Source organism: Acyrthosiphon pisum, chromosome X (genome assembly GCF_005508785.2).
Source record: "Acyrthosiphon pisum isolate AL4f chromosome X, pea_aphid_22Mar2018_4r6ur, whole genome shotgun sequence".
Taxonomy (NCBI): Eukaryota; Metazoa; Arthropoda; class Insecta; order Hemiptera; family Aphididae; genus Acyrthosiphon; species Acyrthosiphon pisum.
Window position 1 is genome coordinate 18,665,675 of NC_042493.1, and position 13,191 is coordinate 18,678,865.

Consider the following 13,191-nt stretch of genomic DNA (forward strand, 5'->3'; position numbering starts at 1 on the left):
TTTACTACAATATTTACTGCAGCACCATCAGTAACAATCGATGATATATTTTAAAAATGTATTCTGTAACATCATGACCTACGTTATTTATACAAGCTGTTTCAATAGCGTCCAAAATTCCCTCAGCACCTCTTTGTTCAACTTGTCCTGCACCCAAAAAATACTGCTGTTCGACTCCTTTTAATGACACTGTTTTAAGTATTATATACATTTTATCTATCTGTGAACGATCCACTGATCCATCGCAACGCAATGACATAGATATTGTTTCTGAAATTAATTTATCCGAAAATGTTTTTTTATAACTTTTTACAATACACTGGAGGAACTCTTTATGTGACGCTGGAGTCAAATATTGGAAATCATACGTGATATTTTCATTTAATTCATTAAAAGTAAAGTTAGAAGCCATTTGACTAGTTATTACTCTCATAGGATATGTATATGCACTTAGAGTCAGTTTTTTAGCATCCCCATACGTATGTATCATTAGAGAACCAATTTTATTACCAAATTTTTCATTAGCCTTCAAAATAGCACGACCCATTTGAGTAGATTGTTGAACAATAGAATTAGGCAAAGTAGAAAGGCGTAACATTTTTATACTGATTGTATGATACGGTTTTGTTAAATGGTTATCAATTACTTCTTGTCTAAATAAAGCACCGAGATCTTGAGTTATTTTTGGTATTTGTGACTTTATTGTATGTTTTTTTACGATATCAGGATATTTATTACAGGCAATGCATTTAATATAATGTTTTCCGTGTCGGTGCGTATGCTGAAATGTTTCAGAATTATTTTCTAAGGTAGGTTTACTTGAAATTATCGTCTTAATATCACTACTAGTACTAGTAGGTAGTTGTGACATTAGAGATTTTGGTTGTAGTTGTGAGTGTTGTGACATTCATGTTGATCGTGGTAGTACTTGTGGGTGTTGTGACATTTGTGTTTATTATGTTACTGGTATTAGTTTTTGGTAGGCATGAAGGGCTTACTAATGATAACCATTTGGTTAATGAGTCATTCTTATTATTATTTTGTTTAGCCATAGCCTAAAAAAAACAAATTTATTACTGATTGGTTGTTATTACGATTTACAACTTAAGAGTACCTCCTATCTAAAATTAAATGCTCTTAGTTTGGTTTAATTAGATTTATTATTTTGAAAATATTTCTCTAGCTTATAAGGACATTACAATGTATAGATAAAAATATTCTATACATAAAATAAATGTCTCAGTAAAATACGAAAATCTATGATAATCTACATTTTTAATTTTAACAAATAAAATAATATTTTTTATGTATATGTATTTCAAGTTTTGTTAATTTGTTTACTTACGTTTTACTGAAAACGCGTCGCGCGTCGCTGCCGTTGTTGTTCAATGGTCGGTTTGTCACAAAATGTAAAAGTAAATGACAAAAACAAAATTTGTAAACGATAACGAATACGCGAATATACCGCGAGAGCAGACGATCGTCGCGCGTCGCCTCGCCTCGCTTCTGCGAATGTGTACTGCCGGCAGCCGACATAATATAAAATAAATCTACGTAATCTAATAATATTATAAATATAATAAATTAATAAGGAATATTGTCGCCTTATCGGTATTCGATATTACGTGTTCTTAGAAAACCCTAACTCCAAAGAGTTTGATCTTGCTTACGATTTCTAATAATAAACATAGTTCAGTAGTTTCATAGATTAATAATCAGCACGCAAAAATTGATTATCAAGTGCGCGTCTAGCTTTTACAAATACGCAAAATAAGCCCAACTGCGCTTTAGAATAAGCCCTGCAAGATTCCTCATAATATTGTCTACCTTTTACAAAAAAAAAAATGTCTACAAGAAAGTCAAATTAAATTTTTATGAGCGTTTGAAATTCATATTTTTACAACATTTGATATTTGCTCGATTTCTCATGTGGCGATTTTCTTATTTTAATATAATTAAAAAACGAATGACTGTAGATTTTTGAAAATTTCACTGAATGTTAATATTTTCATTTTCTATACACCATAAAATGAAAATTGAAAATATTTTGACTCTTTTTGAGCTGTTTACGGACATTCTCAGTTTTCATTTTTTTTAGTTTTTTTTTCTATAAATATCAATAAAATTTTGTTTGTTGAGTAAAAAAGCGTGAAAATTTAATGCAAGGCTCCTGATATATTGTTACAATAGCAGTTGAAAAACATTAAAAATACATAGGCACAACTTTTTTTTATAAGCATTTGAAGTTCAAATTTAAAATTGAATAATTATTTTGTAGATAAAAATTTATAAAATGTTCAACTTTTATATCTAAGGATTGAAAATTTAAAACAAGATTCCATGTACCTAAATAGTTAATTCTGTTACCAAAAAATCAAAAAAAACATAAGTACAGTTTATTTTTATACTCATTTTAATTTAAAATTTGGACGAAATTACATATTAAAAACCTAGAATAACTATTTTAGTTATTTTATTGTGATTGTATAATATTATTCGTGGGTACTTGAAACTTCTTAAGTATACTATTATATATCTATGATAGTATATAATGGTTTGTTGTTGATGTATAACGCGTTATAAGTACCTAATGGATTTTGTGATATGATTAACCTGGAATTTATTGTAGATCAATTTTTTTTTTTAATACCATAGATATAAGTATATAATATATCTTATACCTAGATTCAGTTTTCAATCAGGATTGTTATTCTTATACAATGATATTCTATCATTGAATTCAAATTTAATACCATCCATTATACAGTGACCCACTTGTAACCTACTATACAGCAGAGCGACATCCACTTGCCCACCTTTTTTAATTTTAAGTACATAAAATATAATTATTTACTAATATTTAGTGAATTTTGAAGTCTTCGATTTTTCAATCCAAGGATATACTTTGTGCCACGATCTTTGAAAACTGCGTTGTGTATCACAAATTTTACGACGTGGAAAATGTATTAATAATCGGCTGAATTTGTTTTTACGTCACTATTTAAGCTAATATCAAGCACGTTTAAGCTAGAAGAAGAAGTAGAAGAGTCGTTAGAAGTCGAGGTAATATTTAATTTTAAAATTGTTGATTGAAGTGTATCTATTGTACTACTATCATCGTTCAATGTCCTTGTGGATTTCGGAATAGGTTTATAAAACTGGTTGATTATTTTATTTTAATTTAATCAGTAGTCAAATGTTAAGCAAAATAAAATAAAACTGTATTTAGGTTATTCTAATAGTGTAAATAGACAAAAAGATAACCTCGATCGGCTCTGTCACTCATTAGTCACTGTACGTCTCCACAGTACACACCGTAATAAATTAATACCAAAAAATAATATTTATAATCCATATTCATTATTTCATATAAACATCGTCAAATTCTTAAAAAAAATTGTGCCAATGTATTTTTAATATTTTTCAACTGATATTGTAACAATATATCAAGAGCCTTGTATTACATTTTCAAGGTTTTTGACCCAACAAATAACATTTTATTGATATTTATAGAAAAAAAAATGATGAAATTGTAAGTTAAATAACATATTTCTTTCATAAAGTATAAACGTAAGAAAAATTGAAAATGTCCACACATCCTTGTAAAATCAATACATTTATCGCTCCACTTAGAATTTAAAAGAATTGTGCATATGAATTTTTAATATTATCTTAATACAATATTAAAATACGACATTTATAGACAAAACTCAGAAAAATCAAAAATTCTTTACGCCCATAAATTAATCAAAAAGTGTCAAAATATTTGAAATTATAATTATGTATAGAAAATGCTAGTAAAAACATTTGGCTAAATACATTTCATAAATCTATAGTCGTATTCGTATTTAAATAATAAACAAATAAAAATTGATTTGTGAGAAATTTTTAATGTATGGGTTACAATATAACATGAATGTAATATGTACATTATTACTTAGTACTATACATTAAAATATAACATAATAGTCTTATTGAATGTATGCTAGTACATACCTAAAATAGTACAAGATTTACATTTTTCTATATGACTTTATAATTCACATTTCTTCATGTTAGCACCTTACTGGGTTTTATTTTATGTCGGTCTGCAGGGTTAAGGTGGTTTTCATTGGACCGTTTACGTGTAAAAAATGTATGTTGGGTCAAAAAGCTTGAATACTTAATAAAGGAATCCTACTACATTGTTACAATGGCAGTTTTAAAAATATTAAAATAGTCACAATTTTTTTATGAGCATTTAATTTTGAATTTAGACAAAATACATAAAAATCACAAATCCATACATTTTTAAGGATTATTTGTATTAAAAACTACAATAATTTCAAATAAAAGTGTATAAAACTGTATTTAATTCAATAAATATTTTAAATAACGGACGAACAAGACTTCACGAATATAAATTCTTCACTGAAAAAAATACACTTAAGCTTCGTGGAACTCTAAAATGATATCACACAGTTTAAGAAATACTGATATAGATTATGGTAACACTATTATATTGGTATTTGATTAATTTGTATATAATTGTGATATAATTAAGTCCTTACGTTATAATTCATAATAAATAGATATTTAAGTTTATAAACTAAGCTAATTTTATAACTATAAAAAATAATTATAAATCGCACAATTATAAAAAATATACTATATAAATAAAAAAAAGAAGTAATATATTCCTTATATTTTCTTCTGTTGTATATATTTAATACAAAGATCATATTAGTAAGGTCATTACTCCAATATGAGTCCTTAATGTGTTTTGATAATATAGCACAGCACATAAAAGGACACATACTGAAGAAAAAACTAACAATAATTTTATTTGATGACTTGAAGTGGGTGAATTCGAGTAGTACCTGGTCAATATTAGTTATTGAAACAATAATTGAGTAAGAAGTGTTTTTAACGCTAGGCGTTGCATTTAAAATTAAAAAACAATAATTCAAATAAAAATTAGTCCAATAAAGAGAAATTTAAGCTCTAAAAAATGGTCCACCCGCAGTTGCGCTATGAACAATGATTACAAACCAAAAAAAAGCAATAATAATAATGGTAAGAATACATTGTAATATATTAAAAGTTTTGTATTAAAGGGGAACATAATATTTTTCAAGGATAATAAATGTGTGGACCTCTCGCAAGGGAAATAATATTGGTCGTTGATTTAAATAATAATACATAATTTACATAGAGTATAAGAAATATTTATAATATTTTGATATTCTCTTTTGCAAGATTTTAACATAAAGGCTTATTAATTTTAAATTTAATAATGATATTTTTGTGTTTCATCAACCAAGAAAAATAATTGTTTATAATTTTAATATATAATAACATAGGACTTAATTATAATAAATCCACAGATTTTTAACATAATAATATTAAGTTAGGCATGTGGTCTGGGGAAAAAAATGTTAGTTACCGCAGCAAAAATACAAAATGAACCCAAGAACATTATGCAAGAGTGTTGATACGAGTCTATGGAATAACTAACAGGGGTGGCGGAAATATATAAAATCATACCAAGGGGAAAGACTAGTCGTTCCTAGTGTCAGTTTATCCTGTTGCCGCAGCTGTCTGCCCACACCGTCGCCATCGAAACGCCACTGCTGCTTCCAACCACCACGCACACTGACAGGAGCATTTCTGAAAACAATAACTGGTTAAAAAAAGTATACATGGGGGAGGGGGGGATAAAAAGAAAATGTTAAGTAATAAAATATGATATTTGATTAATTTGCATATGATTGAGATATAATTAAGTCCTTACATTATAATTCATAATAAGTAGAAATTTAAATTTATAACCTAAGCTAAAATTGTTTTACAGCAAGTACCTAAAGAGTATAGTTACAATACCATTGTTAGTTGATAACATATATTTAATTATCATACAATATATAATATTAGTGTAAAGGTAAATTAACTGAGCTTATTTTATAACTATAAAAAATAATTATAAATCGTACAATTATAAAAAATATACTATATAAATAAAAAAAAGAAGTAATATATTCCTTATATTTTCTTCTGTTGTATATATTTAATACAAAGATCATATTAGTTAGGTCATTACTCCAATATGAGTCCTTAATGTGTTTTGATAATATAGCACAGCACATAAAAGGACACATACTGAAGAAAAAACTAACAATAATTTTATTTGATGACTTGAAGTGGGTGAATTCGAGTAGTACCTGGTCAATATTAGTTATTGAAACAATAATTGAGTAGGAAGTGTTTTTAACGCTAGGCGTTGCATTTAAAATTAAAAAACAATAATTCAAATAAAAATGAGTACAATAAAGAGAAATTTAAGCTCTAAAAAATGGTCCACCCGCAGTTGCGCTATGAACAATGATTACAAACCAAAAAAAAGCAATAATAATAATGGTAAGAATACATTGTAATATATTAAAAGTTTTGTATTAAAGGGGAACATAATATTTTTCAAGGATAATAAATGTGTGGACCTCTCGCAAGGGAAATAATATTGGTCGTTGATTTAAATAATAATACATAATTTACATAGAGTATAAGAAATATTTATAATATTTTGATATTCTCTTTTGCAAGATTTTAACATAAAGGCTTATTAATTTTAAATTTAATAATGATATTTTTGTGTTTCATCAACCAAGAAAAATAATTGTTTATAATTTTAATATATAATAACATAGGACTTAATTATAATCAATCCACAGATTTTTAACATAATAATATTAAGTTAGGCATGTGGTCTGGGGAAAAAAATGTTAGTTATCGCAGCAAAAATACAAAATGAACCCAAGAACATTATGCAAGAGTGTTGATACGAGTCTATGGAATAACTAACAGGGGTGGCGGAAATATATAAAATCATACCAAGGGGAAAGACTAGTCGTTCCTAGTGTCAGTTTATCCTGTTGCCGCAGCTGTCTGCCCACACCGTCGCCATCGAAATGCCACTGCTGCTTCCAACCACCACGCACACTGACAGGAGCATTTCTGAAAACAATAACTGGTTAAAAAAAGTATACATGGGGGAGGGGGGGATAAAAAGAAAATGTTAAGTAATATAATATGATATTTGATTAATTTGCATATAATTGAGATATAATTAAGTCCTTACATTATAATTCATAGTAAGTAGATATTTAAGTTTATAAACTAAGCTAAAATTGTTTTACAGCAAGTACCTAAAGAGTATAGTTACAATACATTGTTAGTTGATAACAAATATTTAATTATCATACAATATATAATATTAGTGTTAACGTAAATTAACTGAGCTTATTTTATAACTAAAAAATAATTATAAATCGTACAATTATAAAAAATATACTATATAATTAAAAAAGAAGTAATATATTCCTTATATCTTCTTCTGTTGTATATATTTAATACAAAGATCACATTAGTAAGGTCATTACTCCAATATGAGTCCTTAATGTGTTTTGATAATATAGCACAGCACATAAAAGGACACATACTGAAGAAAAAACTTACAATAATTTTATTTGATGACTTAAAGTGGGTGAATTTGAGTAGTACCTGTTGAATATTAGTTGTTGAAACAATAATTGAGTAGGAAGTGTTTTTAACGCTAGGCGTTGCATTTAAAATTAATTAACAAAAATTCAAGTAAAAATTAGGCCAATAAAGAGAAATTTAATCTCTTAAAAATGGTCCACCCGCAGTTGCGCTATGAACAATGATTACAAACCAAAAAATAGTCTAAATGTCTAAATAATAATAGTAAGAATACATTGTAATATATTAAAAGTTTTGTACTAAAGGGGAACATAATACTTTTCAAGAAAAATAACTGTGTGGACCTCTCGCAAGAGAAACAAATTTTGTTGTTGATTTAAATAATAATTCATAATTTATATAGAGTATAAGAAATATTTATAGTTTTTTGATATTCTCTTTTGCAAGATTTTAACATAAAGGCATATTAATTTTAATATTAATAATGATATTTCTGTGTTTCATCAACCAAGAAAAACAATTGTTTATAATTTTAATATATAATAACATAAGACTTAATTAAATTCAATCCGCAGATTTTTAACATAATAATATTAAGTTAGCCATGTGGTCTGGGGAAAAAACTGTTAGTTATCCCAGCAAAAATACAAAATGAACCCAAGAACATTATGCAAGAGTGTTGATATGTAAATGTTAGAAATGCTATAATTATAGGTGTATATTTAGTGTACTCACATTATTACATCTTGCACCAAACACAATTTGATTACTACTAAGTTATTGTGAACAATAAACTGTATCCATTGTTTCTAATGGTATAGACTGTTCTTTGAATAAGTTATGTGTAAGTATATGCCTTGTACCATAATCTTTATTTACTAAACGATACTCTCGCATTCCATACTCCCGACTTCTTTTATAGTCAACAACATTATATGAATTGTTGATACGCTCAAAATATGTCATTTTCATGTTTATTTTTGACAAAAAAAATCTCGAATTCAAAAATCGGAATGGTTGCGACTTGCTTGCGACTGGCGACTGCCGATGGCGTGTTGACGCTACAAGCCGATGACACGAATTGTGTGGGGTGACGCGACCGTGGTGACTGGTGGCTTATCACAAGGAACATAAATAAAAAGATATTCCTTCGTCCGAACTACGAGCGTCTAGAGACAGCCTGCCCCCTCGGAGCAGTTTCTCTTATCACAAAACCATTATCACATAACCAATCATTATCACGGTCACAAAGTTTAATACGTAATATAAAATAAATAAATAAATAATATGTTAAATTGTTAATATAAAATAGTTACTTAATATTACATCGTAAGATTTCATAATTTCAATAGTATTGTATTGTTTTACTTCAGTATTACACTCAGTATAAATTTGTAATACGTTGTTAAGATTGATAAGTCATCCAAAAAACTAAATAAAAAGTTATAAAATTAAAATTATTATAGTAGAAAAATTAGTAGAAAATTAATTAAAGTATAAATTAAAATATATAGTGTTATTAACTATGTATTAACCAAGATTGAAATATCCGATTATTTCACCATGGTATTAATTAGGTCTTATTTTGTATAAGTGTGGTCAGAATCAATATGAATGTAGGGAGTTTGGTCAATTCCTTTTAAATCGGCGATTATTTGATTTCTAATTGTTAATGTAGGTTTATTTAATCTTTGTTCTTCTGGTGCTTGTACTCTTTGTTTTTTGATGGAATAAAACCGTAACTGTTTTTCTACATTTTTGTTAACAGGTTCCTGATTTTCTACATTTTTTATTAAATTATTTTCTGCTTCATACAATATGCCTAAACCTGTATCAATAGAAGCGTTGATTTTTGTTAGCTGCTGGGAACTTAATGTGCTTGCTTGGGACATAAACATGTTTTAGAATTCATAAAGTTTGTTACCAATGGATTCTGTGGATACAGAAGACAGTTGTTGTGTGATTGGAATTTTCATACATACTTCATCAGTTATTAAGGGATTACATACATCAGTTCTTGGAATCACTACTTCATTGTCAACCATATTAATGTTTACAGCATGTATATGCTTGCACATATTATTTTTTATTGTGTAATAGTAACACGTACAAGAAAACAAATGAATACAGACTTTACACGCAACACATATAATTTTACATGAACATAGTTCATGTTTATTAACCAGGTAATTTTGATCTAAAGTTTCAGATGTTACAGACCAAGTGATTTCTGATACTTGATGAATTCCAGAAATATTAATCTGAGCAGCAGCACGATGACGACTATTAATAGCATTTACGTAGTGATTAACTTTTCCACCATTGCACAGTTTTATTAGTCGTTCAAAGTTTTTATCGCGTAATGATTTAAGTAAATGCCAGAGTAACACATCTAGGCGTTGATTTTTCTTCCCCTTTAAGTATACATGTTTTAAAGTTTTATGGAAAGCTTCCAATACCATATTTGTATTAAGCATTACTTGATGTCGATAGCAAGCTGCCCATAACTTTTTCCGATGTACATATGTACGCTCAAAGTATGTTTTAAAATTATGCAATGCTGGTTCCTCTTCTAATTTAGAAAGAAAAGAATTTAAAAGTTCTTCAAACTGAGTTTCATTTGGTTCTTCAAGTAATACACGAAGAGTTTTATAAACGTAAGCTTTTACATTTTGAGAACCAGAAATTTTTTTTAGATTCTTGCGCCAGTTATTGTCAATATGCCACTTACACAACAAACGATGTTGAGGAATAGGCCACATTATGTTAATCCATGCGTTCCAAAATGCTGGCACATCATCACTCATGAATACATTTGGAGTAAAGCAGCCCATTACCTCCTTAATTTTTGAAAAGAAAACTTTCATATGTACTTCGTCAATTTTTGTGCTTATACAAAATGCAGCAGGGTATCCTTCTCCAAATTCATCAATCACTACAATTGTAGTTAAATTAAAATTGTATTGATTGGTACCATGTGTAGAATCAATACACAATTTCCCATTACTAAATTTATGCAAAACAGCTTTTTGAGTTTCAGTGAGTATTATTAACATAAAATCATCTAAGTCTAATGGTGGATATTCTGTTCCTTGTGTTTTATAAAAAACAATTGGATTTGAAGAACTATTGGCAAATCGTTTTACTTGAAGGTCCGCACTTAGAGCATCAATATCATGTAATTTATACTTGTGAAGTAATACAAACTTAGTGGAAATGTTGTAAACATCTTTCGTAGTTATGATGTTTTTTTTTTCAATTTTGTTATCAAAATTGTCACGGATTTGATCAATAATGGCATTAGGAGTTACTCCATTTTTAATTTTATCTGGTAATGAACATGAATAAGTTACGGATAAATAGTAGATATTAAAGTAAAATGTAAATAAAATGTTACAGTTACCAGCAATTGTTTCCTGAACAGAAGAAGGGATTGGGAAAAATTTGATATCATTCTGATGTCCATGATGTGTCTTACAATAAGTGACGTTAACGTTATTATCTGTAACTACTATTCGAATAAATGAAGGACAGCATTGATCTAATAGTCCAATGAGAAAAACAAAACATTTAATGTCTAAAGATGTCTGTATGATCTATTATTAAGGAAATAAATTGATCTATTTTTACACTTTTTTATAATATCACTTACTTATTTTACACGATCCAGTAATTTTTAAGGAACGTTTTCCCATACTTTTACTATTAAATACTCCAGAGCGGTGACAATAATACTTCCTTGTAGTTACAGTTTTATTTTTATTAAATTTTACTCCTCTGTGTTGAACAAACCTAGTTGAAGTGCTTATTTCTTCCCTCTGTCTCCAATCATTAAATTCTACAATTAATTAACAAAATATTTAAACATAGTTATAGCACTGTAATAAATATAATATACAATTTATTATAATATTTTTTTAAATTGTATCTTTACCTTGTAATGAAGCAAAGTTATTTCTAACTGAGGATTATTTTTCTCAATGCCAGTAAAATGGGTGACTTTTATATGTCGAGCTAAATTATATTTTGTTTTTAATTGGATGTTGCAGTATGCACATTCAAAATACATAATTAAAAAATATATCAAGAACAATGTGTTAAGATATTTAAAAATATAAAATACAAAAAAACAATTTACTATAATATTTAAGAAACAATGTCCATGCTACAAGGTATTCATACAGAAAGTGTTACATTAATAAGTAAGAAAAATATACAAAAATGAAATAAATAAATTTCTTTCATATAGATTATTTTATCGATGCGATGCACAATGAACAAAAACAGCTTTTGGATATAATTGTCGTATTCTTGATTGTACACTATTTAACTGTCCACTCATATAGCCTGCACCATCATAGCCTTGCCCGATAAGTTTATTTAAATCCAAATCCAATTTTTCACATTCTTCTAAAATTATTCGAGTTAAATTTTCCCCAATGAGATCATATACCGGTAAAAAACATAAAAAGTCTTCACGAAGCTGATTATTTAGATCTACATAACGGACACACATAGATAGTTGCTAAGTACCAGATACATCTAAAGTTTCGTCACAAAGAATTGAAAAGCAAGCGGCTTTATATATTTTAGTTACAATATTTTTTCGAATAAGTTGGCCACAAATGTCTATTATTTCATTTTGAATGGACGGGCTTATGTAAGTAGAGTTTTTATTACTATTTATTAAATGATTTTTTAAATTTTCGTCGCCAAAATTTGCCCTAAAACGAAGTAAAGCACGAAATTTACCGTCTTTTTTGGTGGTTTTGACAAATTTAATGGTCCACTGTCATCATTACCTCTTAGAGAAAGTTCTTGTTCACCACAAAAAATAATTGTTTCTATTATTGGAATTAATGCCGCTCAATTTTCTTCACATTGTTGCTGTCTATGTGAATTCAATTATAGCAACATCACACATTTCTCCTGTATCTATTTTACGAAAATGATCTGCAGTTAAGGTACAAAATCTATGATAATCGGTATTTGAATGTGATATAAATTGAATGTGTAATTTTTTTACATCAATTATTGAAGTACTGCACACTGGTTAATTATGTTCTTGACTCTCATGTTGATTTAAAAGCGCACCAGTAAATGGTTTTTTTTGGTTTAAAAAAATTGTCAAGTGCTCCTCTCTTCATATTTGATTATTTAAAAACAAAAAACGAAACAGAAACAAGCACAGAAATAAAATTTACCGTAGGTACGTTTATATGAAAGTAGACAAACATCGACTGACGATAGACGAGTATGGTATAATATTATATTTTGGCATTTCGCTTTAATAATTGTATACGCGATACGATTAGTATAACAATAAAACATAAAATGTACGATCTAGTCAGATGATAAAAGACAATCATGATTATTATATTACAAATCTATCTTAACTTTGGTACCTACTAATTAGTACTGTGTCATTTCTTATCAACATGGTTATTATGGAGTTTATAGTCTATACGAGGGCTTATCGTCTATATATATATATATATGTATCTACCTCATACCCAGCTATATGGTAACGTATACGTCATACGAGTACCTATATATATATTTATGTGTGTGCTAACCGTATTATTTTGTAATTTTTTCCATGACATATTATAATTAATTATTAGGTTTACCAGTACAAAAAGATATCATTGTAAAAACACTAGCATTTTCGCTCAGATTCTAAAAAAAATTTCGGTGATGACATTTCGGGGTGGG

General features: G+C 27.8%; 1 protein-coding gene and 3 non-coding genes across 4 annotated transcripts; all 4 read right to left on the reverse strand.

Annotated features, from left to right (window-relative positions):
* Positions 1-4,737: 4,737 nt before the first annotated feature.
* On the reverse strand, positions 4,738-4,801 carry Mir3043-1 (microRNA mir-3043-1). Its single transcript, NR_040215.1, has one exon. It is a non-coding gene; the product is annotated as a microRNA mir-3043-1 (primary transcript).
* Positions 4,802-6,078: 1,277 nt separating this feature from the next.
* Mir3043-2 (microRNA mir-3043-2) lies at positions 6,079-6,142 on the reverse strand. The gene has a single exon (NR_040216.1). It is a non-coding gene; the product is annotated as a microRNA mir-3043-2 (primary transcript).
* Positions 6,143-7,414: 1,272 nt separating this feature from the next.
* On the reverse strand, positions 7,415-7,478 carry Mir3043-3 (microRNA mir-3043-3). The gene has a single exon (NR_040217.1). It is a non-coding gene; the product is annotated as a microRNA mir-3043-3 (primary transcript).
* Positions 7,479-9,377: 1,899 nt separating this feature from the next.
* On the reverse strand, positions 9,378-13,125 carry LOC103311925. The gene is made up of 4 exons (XM_029492863.1): positions 13,107-13,125; positions 11,129-11,314; positions 10,880-11,017; positions 9,378-10,804 (listed from the first exon to the last, which is right to left on the reverse strand). Exons 1-4 carry the CDS (start codon positions 13,123-13,125, stop codon positions 9,378-9,380), a joined length of 1,770 nt encoding a protein of 589 aa, XP_029348723.1.
* Positions 13,126-13,191: the final 66 nt, after the last annotated feature.

Coding starts and splice junctions, on each gene's coding strand:
- LOC103311925 (XM_029492863.1), bottom strand. Junction 11,018..11,128: donor TACTGGATCGTGTAAAATAA/GTAAGTGATATT, acceptor TTGGACTATTAG/ATCAATGCTGTCCTTCATTT. Junction 10,805..10,879: donor TGTTCAGGAAACAATTGCTG/GTAACTGTAACA, acceptor GTTCATTACCAG/ATAAAATTAAAAATGGAGTA.